Raw genomic sequence first — 23,979 nt, forward strand, 5'->3', positions numbered from 1 at the left:
GCACACCATTTTTTTAGAAAGCCCATTTCCCAGCAGCTCCCCTTGCCCCTGAGAACACTTCTAGCATTTCATCTCCTCTACCTGTGGCATTGTTCAGCAGTGGGGAAAGTTACCTCTTCACACTGGATGTCCATTTGGTATGGCCCTTTCCAGGTTTTGTCCTGCCCATTGTGTTTGTCTTTCATTTGTTCTCCTATGTGTGTTGTCAGTAGAAGCCACAATTCCATGGGTACTCTAGGTGGTGCAGAAAGTACCTAGAAGCTCCCAAGAGGTTGAAGTGCCAATCAAACTTCACTTTTGCGATCTATAAATTCCAATTAGCAGTACTGGGGATGGTTCAGATTCTGTCACAGAGGTTTTGGCCAGCAGAGGTTGTCACAGGGCCAGCCCTTTGTTTAGTCGTTTAGTCGTGTCCGGCTCTTCGTGACCCCATGGACCAGAGCACGCCAGGCACTCCTGTCTTCCACTGCCTCCCGCAGTTTGGTCAAACTCATATTCGTAGCTTCAAGAACACTGTCCAACCATCTCCTCTGTCGTCCCCTTCTCCTTCTGCCCTCCATCTTTCCCAACATCAGGGTCTTTTCCAGGGAGTCTTCTCATGAGGTGGCCAAAGTATTGGAGCCTCAGCTTCACCATCTGTCCTTCCAGTGAGCACTCAGGGCTGATTTCCTTCAGAATGGATAGGTTTGATCTTCTTGCAGTCCATGGGACTCTCAAGAGTCTCCTCCAGCACCATAATTCAAAAGCATCAATTCTTCGGCGATCAGCCTTCTTTATGGTCCAGCTCTCATACATCACTACTGGGAAAACCATAGCTTTAACTACACGGACCTTTGTTGGCAAGGTGATGTCTCTGCATTTTAAGATGCTGTCTAAGTTTGTCATTGCTTTTCTCCCAAGAAGCAGGCGCCTTTTAATTTCGTGACTGCTGTCACCATCTGCAGTGATCATGGAACCCAAGAAAGTAAAATCTCTCACTGTCTCCATTTCTTCCCCTTCTATTTGCCAGGAGGTGATGGGACCAGTGGCCGTGATCTTAGTTTTTTTGAGCTTCAGACCATATTTTGCGCTCTTCTCTTTCACCCTCATTAAAAGGTTTTTTAATTCCTCCTCACTTTCTACCATCAAGATTGTGTCATCTGCATATCTGAGGTTGTTGTTCTTCCGGCAATCTTAATTCCAGCTTTGGATTCATCCAGTCCAGCCTTTCGCATGATGAATTCTGCATACAAGTTAAATAAGCAGGGAGACAATATACAACCTTGTCGTACCCCTTTCCCAATTTTGAACCAATTAGTTGTTCCATGTCCAGCTCTAACTGTAGCTTCTTGTCCCACATAGAGATTTCTCAGGAGACAGATGAGATGATCAGGCACTCCCATTTCTTTAAGAACTTGCCACAGTTTGCTGTGGTCGACACAGTCAAAGGCTTTTGCATAGTCAATGAAGCAGAAGTAGATGTTTTTCTGGAACTCTCTAGCTTTCTCCATAATCCAGCACGTTTGCAATTTGGTCCCTGGTTCCTCTGCCCCTTCGAAATCCAGCTTGCACTTCTGGGAGTTCTCGGCCCACATACTTCTAGAGCCTGCCTTGTAGAATTTTAGGCATAACCTTGCTAGCGTGTGAAATGAGCGCAATTGTGCGGTAGTTGGAGCATTCTTTGGCACTGCTCTTCTTTGGGATTGGGATGTAGACTGATCTTCTCCAATCCTCTGGCCATTGCTGAGTTTTCCAAACTTGCTGGCATATTGGGTGTAGCACCTTAACAGCATATTTTAAAATTTTAAATAGTTCAGCTGGAATATCATCACTTCCACTGGCCTTGTTATTAGCAGTGCTTTCTAAGGCCCATTTGACTTCACTCTCCAGGATGTCTGGCTCTAGGTCAGCAACCACACTACCTGAGGTGTACGAGACCTCCATATCTTTCCGGTATAATTTCTCTGTGTATTCTTGCCACCTCTCCTTGATGTCTTCTGCTTCTGTTAGGTCCTTTCCACTTTTGTCCTTTATTATGGTAATCTTTGTACGAAATGTTCCTTTCATATCTCCAATTTTCTTGAACAGATCTCTGGTTTTCCCCATTCTGTTGTTTTCCTCTATTTCTTTGCTTTGCTCGTTTAATAAGGCTCTCTTGTCTCTCCTTGCTATTTTTTTTGGAAATCTGCATTCAATTTCCTGTCTCTTTCACTATCTGCCTCGCATTTTTGTTGCCTTCTCTTCCCCGCTATTTGTAAGGCCTCATTGGACAGCCACTTTGCTTTCTTGTATTTCCTGATCCTCACTTCCACTGTATATTCATAAGGAATTTGATTTAGATTGTGTCTTACTGGCCCAGTGGTTTTTCCTACTTTCTTCAGTTTAAGCTGGAATTTTGCTATAAGAAGCTGATGATCTGAGCCACAATCTGCGCCAGGTCTTGTTTTTGCTGACTGTATAGAGCAGGCATCCCCAAACTTCGGCCCTCGAGATGTTTTAGCCTACAATTCCCATCATCCCTGACCACTGGTCCTGTTAGCTAGAGATCATGGGAGTTGTAAGCCAAAACATCTGGAGGGCCGCAATTTAGGGATGCCTGGTATAGAGCTTCTCCATCTTTGTACTTGTCCTCCGCTCTTCCTCAGTAGCATGTTGGACGCCTTCCAACCTGAGGGGCTCATCTTCCAGTGTCATAACTTTTATATGCCTGCTGTCTTTGTCCATGGAGATTTTGTCCAGGGCCCTTTGTCCAGGGCCAGCCTACTTTCCCTTTAAAGCAAACTTGGGTCCCCAGCTGGTTTTCAACTACAACTCCCATCATCCATAGCTAGCAGGACCAATGCGGATGGATGATGGGAACTGTAGTCCGGGAGCTGCTGGGGACCTAGGTTTGGGAAACCCTGCTGCAAATGTTGTGTTTGCCCGCAAAGATGGGACCTGTCCATGTTTGTATTTTCTTGTATTTTGTTTTGCTCATGACTTTTGTGTGTTCATTTATTCTAATTTTTAAGAGAGCAAATTGAAAGAGAAATTGCATGGCAAGTTGCAGAAAAATAAAAGGTTGCATCTGGGGGGGGAAGTGGGGGTGGCCTCTTCAAATATTTCATATGGGGGGGGGCAAAGGCCCCTAGGCTTTTAAGAGTTGGTGCCTATTCCCTATACCCACAGGTCTCAGGATGGTTACAAACACATAACACCACATTTTAAATTGACATTAGATCTCAATCAGCCAAACGCCTGGTTAAAAAGGTGCAGATTTGCCTGGCTCCTAAAGATGTATAATGGTTTTTCCAACCGTTGTATTGATTACTTTATGGAAAGTGAAGCTCTTTCCACATTATACACACTGATATGGTTTCTCCAGTGTATGAATTCTTTGATGGGATGTGAGATCGGTGCTCCAACTGAAGCTCTTTCCACATTCCAAGCACTTCTAGGATTTCTCCCCTGTATGAATTCTTTGATGGGAAATGAGATTGGAGCTCTTACTGAAGCTCTTTCCACATTCCACGCACTGGTATGGTCTCTCCCCTGTATGAATTTTTTGATGGGAAGTGAGAACGGTGCGCCAACTGAAGCTCTTTCCACATTCCACGCACTGATATGGTTTCTCTGCTGTATGAATTATTTGATGGGAAGTGAGATTGGAGCTCTTACTGAAGCTCTTTCCACATTCCAAGCACTGATATGGTTTCTCTCCTGTATGAATTCTTTGATGAGAAGTTAGATGGGTGCTCTGACTGAAGCTCATTCCACATTGCACGCACTGATAGGGTTTCTCTCCTGTATGAATTCTTTGATGGGAAGTGAGAGTGGAGCTCGTACTGAAGCTCTTTCCACATTCCACACACTGATAGGGTTTCTCCCCTGTATGAATTCTTAGATGGGAAGTGAGTTCAGTGCTCGAACCGAAGCTCTTTCCACATTCCGCACACTGATAGGGTTTCTCCCCTGTATGAATTCTTTGATGGGAAGTGAGATCGGTGCTCCGACAGAAGCTCTTTCCACATTCCACACACTGATATGGTTTCTCCCCTGTATGAATTCTTTGATGGGAAGTGAGATTGTGGTTATGACTGAAGCTCTTTCCACATTCCGCACACTGATAGGGTTTCTCCCCTGTATGAATTCTTTGATGGGAAGTGAGATGGGAGCTCCGACTGAAGCTCTTTCCACATTCCAAGCACTGATAGGGTTTCTCCCCTGTATGAATTCTCTGCATCTCCCCTGTATGAATTCTTTGATGGGAAATGAGATGTGAGCTCTGACTGAAGCTCTTTCCACATTCCGCACACTGATAGGGTTTCTCCCCTGTATGAATTCTTCGATGGGAAATGAGATGTGTGCCCTGACTGAAGCTCTTTCCACATTCCACACACTGGTAGGGTTTCTCCCCTGTATGAATTCTTTGATGGGAAGTAAGATCGGAACTCTTCCTGAAGCTCTTTCCACATTCCGCACACTGGTAGGGTTTCTCCCCTGTATGAATTCTTTGATGGGAAGTGAGACTGTGGCTCTGAATGAAGCTCTTTCCACATTCCGCACACTGATAGGGTTTCTCCCCTGTATGAATTCTTTGGTGGGAAGCGAAAGAGGACCTATATCTGAAACGTGTTCCACATTCCACACAATGATAGGGTTTCTCCCCTGTATGAATTCTTTGATGGGAAGTGAGATGTTGGCTCTGACTGAAGCTCTTTCCACATTCCGCACACTGGTAGGGTTTCTCCCCTGTATGAATTCTTTGATGGGAAGTGAGATCGGTGCTCTGACAGAAGCTCTTTCCACATTCCACACACTTGTAGGGTTTCTCCCCGGTATGAATTCTTTGATGGAAAGTGAGACTGTGGCTATGACTGAAGCTCTTTCCACATTCCGCGCACTGATAGGGTTTCTCCCCTGTATGAATTCTTTGATGGGAAGTGGAATGGGAGCTCTGACTGCAGCTTTCTCCACACTCCAATTTTTTACATGGGTTCTCTTCTCTGGGGATTTTGTCGTGGTCATCTTTGTTCTCAATTTCCAATTCATTACAATCTGCAATGGTGACAAAAAGGGATTAGAGCCTCAGGAATAAATGGAGAAGAACTGAAGGGAGTTGGGGGTGTGTTCATTACCTGTGTTTTTTGCCATTAACCAACATATTTATTATTAGATTCTGATGAATCTAATAATAACTACCAGACTTTTAGGAGACATCTGAAGGCAGCCCTGTTTCGGGGAGTGTTTAATGTTTAATAGATTATTTTATTTTAATGTTTTGCTGGAAGCCACACAGAGTGGCTTGGAAAACCCAGTCAGATGGGCAGGGTAAAAATAAATTATTATTGTTGTTGTTGTTGTTGTTGTTGTTGTTGTTGCATATAAGTCCAGGAAATGGGGTTGTAACAATCTCTTTATTCACAGCAGACAAGTAAAAGACAAAGACCTACTGCTATATATATGTAGCCAACTGGGCCAGCCTACAAACTCTAGTTGAAACTAATTAAACTAACTAAAACAGTCACTCCTAGCCTTAACTCCTTCCTGGCTATTCTGCTCCTGTGTTGTGCCTGCTATTCAATACACAACACCCCTCCCCTCTTAGCCAAGAACACCCCGGTTGAGAATAAAAACAACAACAACATCGAGCGTGACACACACAATGAAACATCTGATTCCCATCCCCCCCGTACCACCCCACAGTCAAAGTCTCCCAAATATCGCAGACGGGTTCGCACCCTCTGGGACCGTCTGAGCCCGGGCTCTCGGGGACTGTCCTCTACCTGAGTCTCTTCAATGTCGAGCCTCAGTTCCACTCTCCACTCCTACTGGCCCGGCCTTGCTGTCTTCCACTTGGACTTCAACTGCCTCAGGGGGACAGGTGACTATGGGTTCTCTGCTGACCTGCTCCGGCAATTGCTCCACTTCCCTTGTGGCTGATTCATCCTCCCGGATGGGCCACCGCTGTCGAAGTTGGTCGACATGGCGGCGAAGACTACCTGCGCCTTCTATCTCAACCTCATACGATACAGGATCGGTTGGCCTAGAAACTGTAACCGGAATCCACACAGGGCCGGATCTATAGTTCTTAGTGTAGACAGGATCCCCCTGTTGGAAAATCCGAGGCGCCTTGGTAGCCTCCTGTGACTGCCGCTTATCCGCCGCACGATCTGGGTGCAGTCTATCTAAACGGGTCGTCAGGCGCCTCCTCATTAATAACTCTGCTGGGCTCCTCCCAGTGGTTGAATGTGGTGTTACATGCTGTGATAGTAAAAAGGATGAGAGTCGCTGGTGCCAATCACCATAAACTATCCGCCACAGCGCGTCCTTAGTGGTGCGCACCATCCTTTCCGCTTGATCATTTGTAGACGGGTGGAATGGGGCCGAGGTAACACGGCGGATTCCATTAATGTCCATAAAATCCTTGAACTCGGTTGATGTAAACTGTGCTCCATTATCTGACACAAGAGTGTTGGGCAGTACGTGGGTCACAAACAAAGCTCGCAGGTTCCGTATAACAACCCCTGAGGTCATGCAGGTCACTGGTATGACCTCCAACCATTTAGAGTGTGAATCTACCACAATCAGGAATGTTTGGCCCTGAAAGGGCCCCGCAAAGTCTATGTGTAAACGTGACCATGGCTCCTTGGTAACTTCCCATGGTTGCATCGGGGCCTGAGGCATTGCCGGCCTTGATTCTTGGCACGGCTGACATTTCCGCACCCATTCTTCAATGGCCTCATCCATTTTCGGCCACCACACATAGCTGTGAGCCAATACCTTCATTCTCACTATTCCCTGATGACCCTCATGCAGTGCTTCCAACACTCACTGTTGCAGCTTCGGGGGGGGGACCACAACCCGGCTTCCCTACAGTATACACCCTTTATGAGCTGACAGTTCATCTCGTCGGGACTCGTACGGCCGGAATTCCTCTGTGACTTTGCCCTCTGGCCACCCCCTCCACACCCAGTCCAAAACACGCCCCAAAGTGTGATCTTTAGCTGAAAACACAGCCACATCCACCACACTCACAGGGGGCTGTGGCAGATCTTCCAATAACATAACACCATAAGCGGGCGAGGGGTCTTCAGCCGGCTCCAGCAATGGCAACCGACTGAGGGCATCTGCATGGCCCAGGGCCTTACCCGCTCGGTGCACAAGTTCATATGTGTAAGCTGACAAGAATACAGCCCATCACAACATGCGGGCCGACAAAATCTGGGGTGTCTGCCGATCTGGCGCAAACAACCCCAGCAATGGCTTGTGGTCAGTCACAAGCTCAAACGGCTGCCCATAAACATAGTCATGAAACTTTTTTACTCCTGCGACCAACGCCAGAGCCTCCCGGTCAATTTGAGCATAGTTCCTTTCAGCCGCTGACAACGTTCGAGAAAAATAAGCAATGGGAGCCTCCCGCCCATCCAGTAACCGGTGGCTCAGCACGGCTCCAATTCCGTAAGTGGATGCGTTGCAGGTCAGCAGCAAGGGCAGATCCTCACAAAAATGCGTAAGAACACTATCGGACGTGAGTAAATCCTTTACTGAGGCGAAACCCACTTCCAGGTTTTCCGGTCATCCAGCAAACGGTGCAGTGGTTCTGTGATAGAAGCCTTATGTGGGAGAAAGGCATGGTAAAAATTGAGAATTCCCCAAAACGACTGCAGCTCTTTCTTTGATTGTGGAGCCAGTGCACTCCTGATGTCAGGAGTATGGGCAGGAGTCAGACTCTGGGGCCTGTAGTGCTTTGCAGGACTGGGGCCTGCCTCAGCTTATGCTGGAGAAGCAAGGAGTGGCCACTCAGGTGGCAGGAGCTGGGAGGGATAAAAGCTCAGCATTTTCCTTCAGCTCTTTGCCACAGCAACGAGATCCTTGCCTTGTTGCATCTGCCTTTTGCTCCTTGCTCCTTGGACCCTCGCCTTGCCGACGCCTTGCTCCTTGGACCCTCGCCTTGCCGACGCCTTGATCCTCGCCCCTTGGACCCTCGCCCTGCCAACGCTTTGCTCCTTGACTCCCAGACCTTTGTCTTCGCCTCTGCCTTGCTCCTTGACCCTGTGACTGCCTGCTGCTGGACCCTCAGCCCTGCACCTGTTCCTGCTTCTACACCACCATCTTGCCTCTGGTCCTGACGTCCTGAGTCAGGACTGCTACCTCCCGCCAACCAGACCGTGACACCTGATGGCGGTCGCCTTCGCAGGAGTAGGGTGGATGCCCTTGGCGTCCACCAGGAATCCCAGAAACTCTACCTGTGACACGCCCAAACAACACTTCTCCCGCTTAACCTTAAGGCCGGCTTTTGCAAGGCGGGCCAGAACTTTGCGGAGGCGGGCAATCAGCTCCTCTGAGGACCCCCCAGCTACTAGTATATCATCAAAATAGGGAATTACCCCTGGGATTCCCTTAAGTAGCCACTCCATCAGTCCCTGGAAAATTCCCGGGGCCACACTGTGACCCCAAACTGCAGGCGCTTAACCCGAAATGCTCCCCAGTGGGTAACAATTGTCTGCGCATCTGCTGTAGCTTCATCCACCGGGAGCTGTTGGTAAGCCTGGGCCAAGTCCAATTTTGCAAAAATCTGCCCCCCTGCCAGAGACGCAAGCACATGACTTACCACTGGCACCGGGTAGGCATTTTGCTGCAGTGCCTTATTCAGTGTACACTTATAATCCGTGCAGATCTGTACTGCGCCATTTGCCTTCAGGGGGCACACGATTGGGGTCTCCCAGCGGGCATGTGAGACGAGCTCCAGCACCCCCTGTTTCACGAGCTTATCCAACTCCTCATCGATCCTTGGCTTCAATGCAAAGGGCACACGGCGTGGCTTCAGTCAAATAGGGCAGACAGTCGGGTCCAGATCGAAGGACACTGGTGGCCCTGTGTAACATCCCAACTGTCTGTCAAAAACAGCTGCAAATTCCTGGCACAATGCATTGAATGAAGATGGTGCTGCCTCTATTCTGTGAGCCCCCTCCAGGCGGATACCAAAAGCCTCAAACCAATCACGCCCCAATAAATCTGTCCTCCGGCCCCCAGCGACCACAATCCGCAGTTTGCCTCTAAATTTTCTATGCTGGACACAGAAATGTCCAACCCCTAGGACGGGCACCGGATTCTGATTAAAGTCTCTTAACAGGAAGTCAAGGGGACGGAGACAATCACGGCCCGCTTGAGGGCAGAAACTGTGGAAAGTGGGCTCTGAAACGATCGTGAACCCTGACCCAGAGTCCACTTCCAATTCACAGGGCACCCCCTCTATACGCACCACTTTCGTGATCCTTAGTGGTGGCCGTACACTCTCGCTTGGGGGCTGAATACAGGTCGAAGAACACTGACCCACCATCTCAGGTTCTGAGCCCCACTGTTCCGACCTCTCAATCGATCCCCAGCCCTACAGACTCAGGCAATGTGGCCCATCCTCTTACACTTTCGGCACTGGGCGTTGCGGAACTTACAAAACCGTCGCTCGTGGGCATTCCCGCAACTGCCACAGCTTTGAACCAATCAGTTGTTCCATATCCAGTTCGAACTGTAGCTTCTTGTCCCACATAGAGATTTCTCAGGAGACAGATGAGGTGATCAGGCACTCCCATTTCTTTAAGAACTTGCCATAGTTTGCTGTGGTCGACACAGTCAAAGGCTTTTGCATAGTCAATGAAGCAAAAGTAGACGTTTTTCTGGAACTCTCTAGCTTTCTCCATAATCCAGCGCAAGTTTGCTATTTGGTCTCTGGTTCCTCTGCCCCTTCGAAATCCAGCTTGCACTTCTGGGATTTCTCGGTGCACATACTGCCTAAGCCTGCCTTGTAGAATTTTAAGCATAACCTTGCTAGCGTGTGAAATGAGCGCAATTGTGCGGTAGTTGGAGCATTCTTTGGCACTGCCCTTCTTTGGAATTGGGATGTAGACTGATCTTCTCCAATCCTCTGGCCATTGCTGAGTTTTCCAAACTTCCGTGCATATTGGGTGTAGCACCTTAACAGCATCATCTTTTAAAATTTTAAATAGTTCAGCTGGATTATCATCACTTCCACTGGCCTTGTTATTAGCAGTGCTTTCTAAGGCCCATTTGACTTCACTCTCCAAGATGTCTGGCTCTAGGTCAGCAACCACACTACCTGGGGTGTACGAGACCTCCATATCTTTCTGGTATAATTCCTCTGTGTATTCTTGCCACCTCTTCTTGATGTCTTCAGCTTCTGTTAGGTCCTTTCCACTTTTGTCCTTTATTATGGTAATCTTTGTACGAAATGTTCCTTTCATATCTCCAATTTTCTTGAACAGATCTCTGGTTTTCCCCATTCTGTTGTTTTCCTCTATTTCTTTGCATTACTCATTTAAAAGAAGGCCCTCTTGTCTCTCCTTGCTATTTTTTGGAAGTCTGCATTCAATTTCCTGTATCTTTCACTTTCCCCCTCACATTTTGCCTGCCTTCTCTCCCCCGCTATTTGTAAGGCCTCATTGGACAGCCACTTTGCTTTCTTGCATTTCCTTTTCCTTGGGATGGTTTTCGTTGCTGCCTCCTGTATAATGTTACGAGCCTCCATCCATAGTTCTTCAGGCACTCTGTCCACCAAATCTAAATCCTTAAACCTGTTCCTCACTTCCACTGTGTATTCATAAGGGATTTGATTCAGATTGTATCTTACTGGCCCAGTGGTTTTTCCTACTTTCTTCAGTTTAAGCTGGAATTTTGCTTAAACTGATGATCTGAGTTACAGTCAGCTCCAGGTCTTGTTTTTGCTGACTGTATAGAGCTTCTCCATCTTTGGCTGCAGAGAATATAATCAATCTGATTTCGATGCTGCCCATTTGGTGATATCCATGTGTAGAGTCGTTTCTTGTGTTGTTGGAAGAGAGTGTTTGTGATGACCAGCTTGTTCTCTTGACAGAACTCTATTAGCCTTTGCCCTGCTTCCTTTTGAACTCCAAGGCCAAACTTGCCAGTTGTTCCTTTTATCTCTTGATTCCCTACTTTAGCATTCCAATCCCCTGTAATGAGAAGAACATCCTTCTTTGGTGTCATTTCTAGAAGGTGTTGTAGGTCTTCATAGAATTGGTCAATTTCACTTTCTTCAGCACCGGTAGTTGGTGCATAAACTTGGATTACTGTGATGTTAAAAGGTCTGCCTTGGATTCGTATCGAGATCATTCTGTCATTTTTGAGATTGCATCCCATTACAGCTTTTGCCACTCTTTTGTTGACTATGAGGGCCACTCCATTTCTTCTACAGGATTCTTGCCCACTGTAGTAGATATGATAGTCACCCGAACTGAATTCACCCATTCCCTTCCATTTTAGTTCACTGATGCCCAGGATGTCGATATTTATTCTTGTCATCTCATTTTTGACCACATCCAGCTTACCTCCATTCATGGTTCTTACATTCCAGGTTCCTATGCAATATTTTTCTTTATAACATCGGACTTTCCTTTCGCTTCCAGGCATATCCGCAACTGAGCGTCCTTTCGGCTTTGGCCCAGCCGCTTCATCAGCTCTGAATCTACTTGTACTTGTCCTCCGCTCTTCCTCAGTAGCATGTTGGACGCCTTCCGACCTGAGGGGCTCATCTTCCAGCGTCATAACTTTTATATGCCTGTTGTCTTTGTCCATGGAGTTTTCTTGGCAGGGATACTGGAGTGGCTTGCCAGTTCCTTCTCCAGGTGGATCACGTTTAGTCAAAACTCTCCACTATGACCTGTCCATCTTGGGTGGCCCTGCATGGCATAGCTCATAGCTTCTCTGAGTTATTCAAGCCCCTTCACCACGACAAGGCAGTGATCCATCAAGGGGCATAAATGAAGTACTTGATCCCAAACTGAAGCGTTCCGCAGGTGATCTTTTCCCAGACACTGAAGCATTTATTTATGTTTTTTTATTTTCTATTTCAAGAGGATTCAGCTCCATGTCATGTTGCTGCTGTGTGCAAAAGGTGCTTCCAAGATAATTGTATTCCACTGCTGGAATGGCCTGGGAATAGCCCAAACTTTAGCCCAAGCAGAAATCTATGGAACCGACTAAAGAAACTTGTTAGTCAGAAGCAACCCAGCAATAAATGGTGTTATGAGCCATCAAACCTCGGAAATACACTTTTCACAAAAGGTTTACACAATTTTGGCCGCTAGTATAAGTTGTTCATTTTAAAGTTAATGTTTTTCTTTATATGGGATCAGATTATTATTATTTATGTTTCATGTTTATATGTGTGTTGGAAGCTGCCCAGAGTGGCTGGGGCCACCCAGCCAGATGGGCAGGGTATAAATAAAAATTATTATTATTATTACTACAGTAGTACCTTGATTTAACAACAATCCTGTTCCGGAAAAGATTAAGTTGGTAAGATGAGGTAACTCTGTATTATTATTATTGTTGTTGTTGTTGTTATTATTGTTATTTATTATTATTATTATTATTATTATTATTATTATTATTATTATTATCCTCATCATCACTGCTACTACTACCTGAGATTCAATAAGCCTAGCACTTCTCTGGCATGAATTTTGTTTCGCCCAGTCATGGCATCCCCTCCATCTCCAATGTCAGCTACTTATCTTTCCTAACAATTCTGAAGCTGACACTTAAGATGGCCTGGGCAGTTCAGAAAAGTCCAATTGTGGTAGGAAAAGGAATAATTTGAGGAAGATGTTTTAAAGAAAAAGCTGTAATTTACTGTTTATTGTGGGGGTGTTAGGTTCCCAGGTGTTATAGGAGCCACTGTTGAGCTCTGTGAAAATACAGGAGGTTGGTCACATGGAGGTATTTTTTAACATTCCAGGCCGATATGACGATCCCACAGGGAGCCTTACCAAGAGAGGCCACGATCCCACGATTCTCCTCCATGACGTCCTTATGCAGAGCTCTCTGGTCAGGATCCAGCAACGCCCACTCCTCGTCCGTGAAATGAACAGTAACATCTTCAAAGCACACAGGACCCTAAAAGAAAAAGCGAAATGTCCTCCTCTGAGACAGCATCAATATGATCTGCTACACAATGCTCTGTTGTTTCCTTCCTGTAAACTGTGGTGTTGTTTCAACAGGATTGCTTTGCTGCACATTTTATTTATGGGTGCTTATTTTATTCTGCCTTTGAATTGAGTATTCATCTTTGTGCAAATAGGTGGAACTCCACCTTATGATTTTCAAGTCATTCTGCCCACGCAAGCATTCCATTTTGCCTGGTGGAAGGATCCACTTTCTCCTCTCCTCATGAGCTGTTCTGGGAAGTTCCCTCCCGATGCCCTAGAGTCAAATTCAAGGGGTTCATGGGGGTATGGAGAGAGGAAGAGGAATGGGGGGCAGGTCCCATTTTGCAGCGGATGGGGCTGGTTAGGTGAATCCAGGCCACTATTTGTTCTCATTTGTCCACTGCTTAGAAACCAATTTTAGCATTCACTGATCAATCGAGAAATAAAATTAGCCTGTTTTGGATGGTCATCTGTCTTGTATGATCTAGCAGAGATTTCTGCAATGCAGGGGGTCTCCTGGCTCTGAGAGACAAGCAGGGAGGGTGGCTTCTGGCAAAAGGAGAGGGAGCTACCGGTGGCTCCTCCTTCTCTTGACTCACCTCAGCCTCTCCACCTCCCTCCTCCCACTCGCCTCCGTCTTCTTCTGCCTCTGATTCTGCACTGCATTCTGCCACAGAGTCTCCCAGCTCACTAAGCCCTGTTAGCCCTTCAGCTTTTGACACCTCCTCTTCCCAGGCTTCTCCCTCTTCTCCCTCTGACCGCCCATCCTTCTTCCACCTCCACTTCTTGGGCTCTGAGCCATCTTCCTTTCCTGGTTCCCCAGGTGCATCCTCCCACCATTCCTCTGTGCCCAAGCAGTCCGTGACATTGCTCCAGCCCTCGGCCTCTGTCCCCACAAGGCAGATTCCCCTGACCTGATCTGGTTCCAGAGCTGCTGCTTCCCTTCTGCCCCCATGAAAAGACGGATCAGGAGGTCTTGCAGGCATCATTCTGTCACCTGCAAGAGAGAAAAGGTAAACTGGACGCCAGGAGTGCCTGCTTCTCTCACAGGTGAAAAGGGTAATCTCTCTCTTTTTTGAATATTTATTAATATAAGCAACAAAATATACCAATATGCCAAAACAAGAAAGAAACAATTTCAAATCTTACAGATTAAAATATGAAACTAAGAATGAAAGAAAATAAATAGAAAAGAAAAGAAACGAAGGTAAAGGACAAAGAAGAAAGAAGAAAGACAGACATATTCCCAACACCATATTCATCGTTACATAACAAAAGTTTGCTAAAACAAAGACTTCCACCAATCTCACAACACTTCATTTCAGTCTCGTTCTATTTTTCTGTATTTCCTTGTTATCTCAATACTAGTATACACACACATTTCAGAGAAATAGACCAATCAGGAAAGGAGGAGGAGTGGTGTTATATGTCAGGGATGTGTATACCTGTGAAGAGATCCAGGATTTAAAACTTCAAAGCCAAATTGAGAGTATCTGGGTCAAAATTAATGGAGAGAAAAATAACAGTGATCTCATTGTGGGAGTTTACTATAGATCCCCAAGCCAAACTGAGGACACAGATGAAGCCTTCCTGGAACAGATGACCAAGCATTCAAAAGGAAGGGAGATAGTAGTAATGGGGGATTTCAACTATCCCGATATTTGTTGGATGTCAAACTCAGCCAAGAGCATAAGGTCGAACAGATTCCTCACTGGCCTTGCAGACAACTTCATTGTCCAGAAAGTGGGAGAAGCAACAAGAGGATCAGCCATTTTAGATCTGATCCTAACCAATAGTGATGACCTGGTTAGTAGGGTAGAAGTGGCAGGATAATTAGGTGGGAGTGACCATGCTCTCCTGGAGTTTATTATACAGCGGAAAGGAGCAACCAAGCATACTAAGACTCAAATTCTAGACTTTAAGAAAGTCAGAAAACATAGGGAAACACTGGGTGAAATCACATAGACAGTAATACTAAAAGGGAAGGGAGTTCATGATGGTTGGGAGTCTGTTAAAAGGGAGATATTAAAAGCACATTCTGAAGGAAATCAGCCCTAAGTGCTCTCTGGAAGGACAGATCCTGAAGCTGAGGCTCCAATACTTTGGCCACCTCATGAGAAGAGAAGACTCCCTGGAAAAGACCCTGATGTTGGGAAAGATGGAGGGCACAAGGAGAAGGGGACGACAGAGGATGAGATGGTTGGACAGTGTTCTCGAAGCCACCAACATGAGTCTGACCAAACTGCGGGAGGCAGTCGAAGTGCCTGGCGTGCTCTGGTCCACGGGGTCACGACGAGTCGGACACGACAAAACAACAACAACAACAAATTTACAAACATAATATCCCAGAGATGAAGGGTTTTCTAGCTCCCTCAGGCCTTAATCTTTCCATTGATTATAGTTCCTTTTTGTAATCTAACCCTATGGCTGCATGTGGAGGAGTGGAGACATGAACCCGGTTCCCCAGATTACGAGTCTACTGCTCTTAACCACTACACCACACAGGGAGAAGAGAAGACTCCCTGGAAAAGATCCTGATGCTGGGAAAGATTGAGGGCACTAGAAGAAGGGGACGACACAGGATGAGATGGTTGGACAGTGTTCTCAAAGCTACGAACATTAGTTTGACCAAACTGCAGGAGGCAGTGGAAGACAGGAGTGCCTGGCGTGCTATGGTCCATGGGGTCACGAAGAGTCGGACACGACTAAACAACAACAAAAGCACAACTTCAGGCAATACCAACAAGACGGAAACATGGAAGGTGCCTAAGGAAGCCAGGGTGGCTATCCAAAGAACTCTTAACTGAGTTAAGATTTAAAAGGGATATGTACAAAAAATGGAAAAGGGGGGAAACCACCAGAGAGGAATTCAAACATATGCCCAGCACATGTAGAGACAAAGTCAGAAAAGCTAAAGCACAGAATGAACTCAGGCTTGCTAGAGAGGTTAAAAGCAACAAAAAGGGCTTTTATGGATATTTCCGTAGCAAAAGGAAGAACAATGAAACAGTGGGGTCACTTAGACAGCCCATAATAAGTAAGGAGGTACTACAAGAATACTTGGCTAGTTTAGATGTATTCAAGTCTCCAGGGCCAGATGAGCTACATCCAAGAGTATTAAAAGAACTGGCAGAGGTGATTTCAGAACCACTGGCAATAATCTTTGAAAATTCCTGGAGAACAAGCGAAGTTCCAGCAGACTGGAGAAGGGCAAATGTCCCTATTTTCAAAAAGGGGAAAAGAGAGGACCCAAACAATTACCGCCCAGTCAGCCTGACATCAATACCAGGAAAGATTCTAGAGCAGATCATTAAGCAAACGGTCTGTGAGCACCTAGAAAGAAACGGTGTGATCACTAAAAGTCAGCATGGGTTTCTGGAAAATAGGTCATGTCAGACTAATCTGATCTCATGACTAGTGGGGTGCCACAGGGTTCTGTCTTGGGCCCAGTCTTATTCAACATCTTTATCAATGACTTGGATGATGGGCTTGAGGGCATCCTGAGCAAGTTTGCAGACGACACCAAATTGGGAGGGGTGGCTAATACCCCAGAGGACAGGATCACATTTCAAAATGACCTTAACAGATTAGACAACTCGGTCAAAGCAAACAAGATGAATTTTAACAGGGAGAAATGTAAAGTACTACACTTGGGCAAAAAAGAAAGAAAGGCACAAATACAGGATGGGAGACACCTGGCTTGAGAGCAGTACATGTGAAAAGGATCTAGGAGTCTTGGTAGACCACAAACTTGACATGAGTCAACAGTGTGATGCAGCAGCTAAAAAAGCCAATGCAATTCTGGGCCGCATCAACAGGAGTATAGCATCTAGATCAAGGGAAGTAATAGTACCGTGTTTCCCACATTTTAAGACACCGTCTTATAATTTTTTTACTCAAGAAAATAAGCCTATGGCTTATTTTCGGGGGGTGTCTTAGTATGGTTCCTGCCTCCTCCTGCCGCGACCGGCGTTGCTGCTGCTGGGCTGGCAGCACTCTGCGAAGGCAGGAGAAGCCGGCCAGACCGCTGGGGGGGTGGGGTAGAAAAAAGTTCGGAGCGCGTCCCAATGGCAGCACTCCTCATGCGCCACAAAAGCTACCAAACAACTGGGGGGGGGGAGGTTAGAAAGGTGGCCGGAGCGCAGCCTTATGGCAGCGCTCCTCACACACCACAAAAAAGACGCAGAAAACTGGCAAACAGCTGGAGGGGGCTAAAAAGCAGCGGCGGCCACAGCTTTAAATGGCTGGATCGCGCCTTCCGTCCCGCGCCTGCGCTGCGCGCCAGGTTTTGCCCGATCCGTCGGGGAGCGGGGAGCGCTCAGAATCTGGTGAGGGGGGTCTTTCTTCCCATTTGGGCGCCCGAGCATCGCCGCTCGAGAGGCCGGAGGCTCTCGGCGGAGTGGTCTGGAGGAGCGATCGCAAGCTCTTGGCTGGCTGGCTCGCTTTCTTTTTGTTGCTCACGGAAGGCGGAAGGGGCCAGCAGGGCTCCCGCCACCGTCAGTCGCCCCGCCGCCCCTCTGCCTTGGGCCATGCAGCCCACAACGTTCCGGCAGCGCGGCTCCTGCTGCCGTCAGTCGCCCCGGCGGCGCGGAAGGGCCAGCGGACCTCCGGCCGCCGCTCTGCCGTGGGCCATGCAGCCCACAATGTTCTGGCGGCGCGGAAGGGGCCAGCAGGGCTCCCGCCGCCGTCAGTCGCCCCGCCGCCCCTCTGCCTTGGGCCATGCAGCCCACAACGTTCCGGCAGCGCGGCTCCCGCTGCCGTCAGTCGCCCCGGCGGCGCGGAAGGGCCAGCGGACCTCCGGCCGCCGCTCTGCCGTGGGCCATGCAGCCCACAATGTTCTGGCGGCGCGGAAGGGGCCAGCAGGGCTCCCGCCGCCGTCAGTTGCCCCGCCGCCCCTCTGCCTTGGGCCATGCAGCCCACAACGTTCCGGCAGCGCGGCTCCCGCTGCCGTCAGTCGCCCCGGCGGCGCGGAAGGGCCAGCGGACCTCCGGCCGCCGCTCTGCCGTGGACCATGCAGCCCACAATGTTCTGGCGGCGCGGAAGGGGCCAGCAGGGCTCCCGCCGCCGTCAGTCACCTCCGGCCGCTGCTCTGCCTTGGGCCATGCGGCCCCAGAACGTTTCGGCGGCGCGGCTCCTGCCGCCGCTTGTCACCCGCCGCTGTTCTGCTTCGGGCCATGCGGCCCCACAACATTCCGGCAGCGCGGAAGGGGCCAGCAGGGCTCCCGACACCGAGGGGTTTCCCCGTCCGGGCGCTCGAGTGTAAAAAAGTTCTGGGAAGAGTGGGGAGGCTCCCAGCGCGGCTCGCCTGGCGACGCCGAAAGAGGGCCGAGCGCGCGGTGCTTGTGCCTCCTTCTGCTTCTCCCCCCCCCCCGCCCATGTGAGAAATTAGCAGTTGAGGGCGAGGACGGATAGAGAGCTGCACGGCGCTTCAGCAGCAGCAACAGCAGCAACCAGTTCCAGGTGGCTCGGGGTATGGCTTATTTTCGGGGTATGGCTTAATTCCACAAAAGTGTAAAAATCCTGCTACGTCTTATAAAATGACTACGTCTTAAAATAGGGGAAACACGGTACCACTGTATTCTGCTCTGGTCAGACCTCACCTGGAGTACTGTGTCCAGTTCTGGGCACCACAGTTCAAGAAGGATACTGACAAGCTGGAACGTGTCCAGAAGAGGGCAACCAAAATGGTCAAAGGCCTGGAAACAATGCCTTATGAGGAACAGCTTAGGGAGCTGGGTATGTTTAGCCTGGAGAAGAGAAGGTCAAGGGGTGATATGATAGCCATGTTCAAATATATGAAAGGATGTCATATGGAGGAGGGAGAAAGATTGTTTTCTGTTGCTCCAGAGAAGCAGACACGGAGCAATGGATTCAAACTACAAGAAAGAAGATTCCACCTAAACATTAGGAAGAACTTCCTGACAGTAAGAACTGTTCGGCAGTGGAATTTGCTGCCAAGGAGTGTGGTGGAGTCTCCTTCTTTGGAGGTCTTTAAGCAGAGGCTTGACAGCCATATGTCAAGAATGCTTTGATGGTGTTTCCTGCTTGGCAGGGGGTTGGACTGGATGGCCCTTGTGGTCTCTTCCAACTCTATGATTCTATGATTCTACTTAGCTACCAGGATTCTTGCCACTTATGTCACATATAGGAATATTTAATTATATTTAATTATCTTTTGGAATGTCATCATTTAATATTCGTAATAGGAATCCCTCTGGACTTTTACTATAAGTATTTCTTACTATTTTCTTTCTCTCTTCATGGATCATGCCTCAAAAGTTCCCAATCTCCGGGCATGTCCACCACATATGGTAGAAGGTTTCATATACCTCCTGCACTTATTTTGGTGTGTTTTGTTCATTTTAGCCAGCCTTTCACCTATGATACGTTTTCATATAATTCTCTCTTATTAAATAACATGCTGTGAAGTTTATGGTTTCTGTCCATAATTTTTCCCACTCTTTGTACAGTGGTACCTCACAAGACGAAATTAATTCACGAGCCGTGTCTTCTAGCGAAAATTTCATCTTGCGAAGCGCAGTTGCGCGACCGCCAAAAAAAGCCACTTCGTCCTGCGAAGCGTGGCCATAGAAAGCGTCGTCTTGCGAGTCTCCAAAGGAATCGTAAAACGCTTTCGTCTTGCGAGTTTTTCATTACATGAGGCATTCGTCTTGCGTGGTACCATTGTATTCTATTGTATGGCCTAGATCTCGTTCCCACTTTTTAATGGCATTTCCCTTTTCTTTTTCTGATTGTTCATTCTGTAATAATTTGTAGATTTTTGAGATAGTCTTTTGATTATTGTATAATACAGGGGTCCCCAAACGAAGGCCTAGGGGCCAGATGCGGCCCAATCGCCTTCTAAATCCGGGCCACGGACGGTCCGGGAATCAGCATGTTCTTACATGAGTAGAATGTGTCCTTTTATTTAAAATGCATCTCTGGGTTATTTGTGGGGCCTGCCTGGTGTTTTTACATGAGTAGAATGTGTCCTTTTATTTTAAGTGCATCCCTGGGTTATTTGTGGGGCCTGCCTGGTGTTTTTACATGAGTAGAATGTGTCCTTTTATTTTAAATGCATCTCTGGGTTATTTGTGGGGCATAGGAATTCGTTCATTTTTTTTTTCTTTCCAAAATATAGCCTGGCCCCACACAAGGTATGAGGGACAGTGGACCGGCCCCCTGCTGAAAAAGTTTGCTAACCCCTGGTATTTCCTTTTCCCATACCAATTTTTTTTAATAAAAAAAAAAATCAAAACCCTTTGATTTTTCATCCTTCTCGAACGTTGCTGTTAGCTGGTAGTATTCTTCAATTTTTTTTTTTACTTTTGGGCAATAATTTATCTCCTCCATGAGCTCCCTATGTTAGCCAATTATCTTTCATGTTATTTCTATGAATAGCCGATGATTCTATGGGCGATAGCCACCAGGGAGTTTTAGTTGTTACTATTGCTTTGTTCCTTTCCCAGACTTCAAATAGGGCCTTCCTCACCAAATGGTTAGTAAATAATAATACTACTGATAATTTATTATTTATACCCCGCCCATCTGATTGGGCTTCCCCAGCCACTCTGGGCAGCTTCCAACAAACATTAAAATACATTAAATATCGCAGATTAAAAACTTCCCTAAACAAGGCTGCCTTTAGGTATTTTCTAAATGTCAGGTACTGTAGTTGTTTATCTCTCTGACCTCTGATGGGAGGGCGTTCCACAGGGCGGGTGCCACTACCAAGAAGGCCCTCTGCCTGGTTCCCTGTAGTTTGCTTCTCGCAGTGAGGGAACTGCCAGAAGGCCCTTGGCGCTGGACCTCAGTGTCCGGGCAGAACGATGGGGGTGGAGACGCTCCTTCAGGTATACTGACCCGAGGCCGTTTAGGGCTTTAAAGGTCAGCACCAACACTTTTAATTGTGCTCGGAAACGTACTGGGAGCTAATGCTGGTCTTTCGAGACCGGTGTTATGTGGTCTTGGCCGCCGCTCCCAGTCACCAGTCTAGCTGCCGCATTCTGGAGTAGTTGTAGTTTCCGGGACATCTTCAAAGGTAGCCCCACATAGAGTGCATTGCAGTAATCCAAGCGAGAGATAACTAGAGCATGCACCACTCTGGAGAGACAGTCAGTGGGCAGGTAGGGACTCAGCCTGCATACCAGATGGAGCTGATAAACAGCTGTCTTGGACACAGAATTGACCTGCGCCTCCACGGACAGCTGTGAGTCCAAAATGACTCCCAGGCTGCGCACCTGGTCCTTCAGGGGCACAGTTACCCCATTCAGGACCAGGGAGTCCTCCACACCTGCCCCCCTCCTGTCCCCCACAAACAGTACTTCTGTCTTGTCAGGATTCAACCTCAATCTGTTAGCCACCATCCAACCTCCAACCGCCTTCAGACACTCACACAGGACCTTCACCGCCTTCACTGGTTCTGATTTGAAAGAGAGGTAGAGCTAGGTATCATCCGAATACTGATGAACACCCAGCCCAAACCCCCTGATGATCTCTCCCAGCGGCTGCATGTAGATGTTGAAAAGCATGGGGGAGAGGATGGAACCCTGAGGCACCCCAGAAGTGAGAGCCCAGGGGTCTGAACACTCATCCCCTACCACCACTATCTGAACACGGCCCAGGAGGAAGGAGCGGAACCACTGTATGACAGTGCCCCCAGCTCCCAACCCGTCTAGACGTCCAGAAGGATGAGTTGGAAAACCAACAGAATGTGACCAAATGGAGAAAAACCACCTTCCTCCTTACCCAGTGGCCTCTCTCTGGTGTCCAATGGAGGCCTCTCTGCCTCACAGGAATCCAGGTCCATTTCTGCAAAATGATCCTTTCCCTGAAAAAGAAACAAGGATTCAAAACAGAAAATGGGGAGAAATATTAGAAAGAGAATGACAAAGACTTGAAGGGTGTGAGATCTCATTCCATGGATGCTTTCCCAGAAAGCAAACCATTATGCAATGTTCTCTGTCTTCTTTGGAACCCCTTGGGAGTATCCAGAGGAAAGTCTCTCTCACCTGCTTTCTCTCCTCTGCCTGACTCAGGAGGAAACCTTCGGCCAGGGCCACCGCCTGGGAACTGGTCTCCGCTCCGCATTCCCTCACCCAGCTCTCCATCTCTGGGGGAAGGACAGCCAGGAACTGCTCCAAGATCACCAGGTCCAGCATCTCAGCTTTCGTGTGCCTTTCTGGCTTCAGCCACTGGTGGCAAAAGTGGTAGAGTCGGCTGCAAACCTCTCGGGGTCCCTTGGTTTGCAGGTAGCAGAACCACCCAAACTGCCGGCTCTGCACCTCTGAGCAGAGGGTGTCCTCCTCACCCAGGATCTTCTGCACTGGTTTTTCCCAGAATCCCCCACTGCTCCCAGTTTGGTTGGCATGGCCTCTTCCTGCTTCTGGGCCAGCTGAATCTCGCTCATCCATCTCTGCTCTCAGGAAGCCTCTAAGAGATCAGAAGGAACCCTTTGCTCTTCTGCCAAGTTCTCTCTGTTGTAATGAAAAAGTCTAGGAAATCTACAAAGGAAAGACATTGTTCTGTTACAGAATGTGTAGGACCGGGGGGGGGGGGTTGTTCCCTGAGCCAAGCATGGGTGAGTCTTGCTTGGAACCAGGGCTGGACTGCACCGGATCCCAGACCATGAGCTCTCTTTTTGAAAAGAAAGAGGAGGAGGAAGAGGAGAAGAAATAAGTCTCTAGCCTTCTAGCAATGCAAAATGTGGAGGCAACTGAAGGGATTTCTGTGAGATTAATCAACCTGGTTTCTTCTGCCTTCCAGTCAATGCATGAAGTCAGAACTGACTGACAAGGGAATCCTTTGAATCTTGTGAAAATGGATGCTTGGCTGTAGTGGGGGTCCTCACCTGGGGGGTCCTCAGGAGTTGCTCCCCACCCTCAGGTGGGGGGTGCCCAACCCCCTGAGGGCCAAGTGGGTGGAGCCCAAGACATCTCCCTTGAAATTTAGGCGGGAACTTTATTATTATAATTCTGTTAGATAGCTTAACACAAAAAAGCCATTGATGCCAAGGTCCCTGGAGCATAGCTGCCAAGTTTTCCCTTTTCTCGCGAGGAAGCCTATTCAGAATAAGGGAATTCCCCTTAAAAAAAGGGAGAACTTGGCAGCTATGCCCTGGAGGCTCAGTGAGTAGCAGCGCCCATTTCCGGCTCGGCTGGTTTTCCAGCAACAATCCCTTCTGGACAGAGATGATGTGGTCCTGGGATGCCATGCTCTGGGTGCGAGGTGATTGCTGCAGTGGCCTCCGTGTGGAGCTGCCCTTGGAGACGACTGGGAAACTGGTCTGCAATGCAGCAGCCAGACTATGGGCTGGGATCCCTCTCTTTATTCCTGGCCTTTCTCCCCCACCTTAATGTTCTTCCTCCTCGTGGGTTTCTTCTGGGGGGGGGTTCTAGTTCACCTCCTCGTCCAGCTTTTGCACATGTCCATCCTTTGCACATGTTTCCTCTGTTGTGCAATGACGCTGAGCGACATCACACAGAGTTAAAGTCCCAGGGACTCCTTTGTTTGAAGAAGGGAGATTTCGTGGGAGTTTGGGATCCTCTGATCTCCAGGAAGGAGAGCCTTGCAGACCTCGCCCCCCTCCTTCGCAGGACCCCTGCTCCGGAGGGGGGGTGTCCTCACCTCCCCGCATGAGCCATCCTCCCCTGCAACCCCCCGCAACAAATTTCGTTGTTCCCGCAAGGGGACAATGACAATAAAGATATCTTATATCTTCTCCCCACTGCACCAGATCCCCGTGCAGGAGTGCAATGCAGCTTTTGCAGGGCTGGAAAGCAACCACGATCCCACTTGCAGGAGGGGGGGGGTCTTTGCTCAGGAGGCCCTTGCCCCTCCCTGGCAGGACCGTCTCCTCCCCGCAGCCTTGGGACCCCCCCCCCGTCTCCCCACTGCACCCTCTTGGGAGAGAGAGGTGGGGGAGACTCACCAGATCATTCCAGGAGGGAGGGGACAGCGATGCAGCCCTTGCAGGAGAGACACCAAAGCAGGAAAGGAGGACTGGGGAGGGAGGGGCCTTGGCTCCGGAGGGCCTGCACCCCCTTGCTTCCTG

General features: G+C 48.3%; 1 protein-coding gene across 1 annotated transcript; it reads right to left on the minus strand.

The window, feature by feature from the left end:
- Nucleotides 1-86: 86 nt before the first annotated feature.
- Nucleotides 87-23,979, minus strand: LOC132592053 (zinc finger protein 345-like). Its single transcript, XM_060274100.1, has 6 exons — nt 23,857-23,979; nt 21,938-22,429; nt 21,675-21,756; nt 13,841-13,923; nt 12,768-12,894; nt 87-5,016 (listed from the first exon to the last, which is right to left on the minus strand). Exons 2-6 carry the CDS (start codon nt 22,337-22,339, stop codon nt 3,413-3,415), a joined length of 2,298 nt encoding a protein of 765 aa, XP_060130083.1. The 5' UTR covers nt 22,340-22,429; nt 23,857-23,979; the 3' UTR covers nt 87-3,412.

The sequence above is a fragment of the Zootoca vivipara genome, chromosome 4, assembly GCF_963506605.1.
Source record: "Zootoca vivipara chromosome 4, rZooViv1.1, whole genome shotgun sequence".
Taxonomy (NCBI): domain Eukaryota; kingdom Metazoa; phylum Chordata; class Lepidosauria; order Squamata; family Lacertidae; genus Zootoca; species Zootoca vivipara.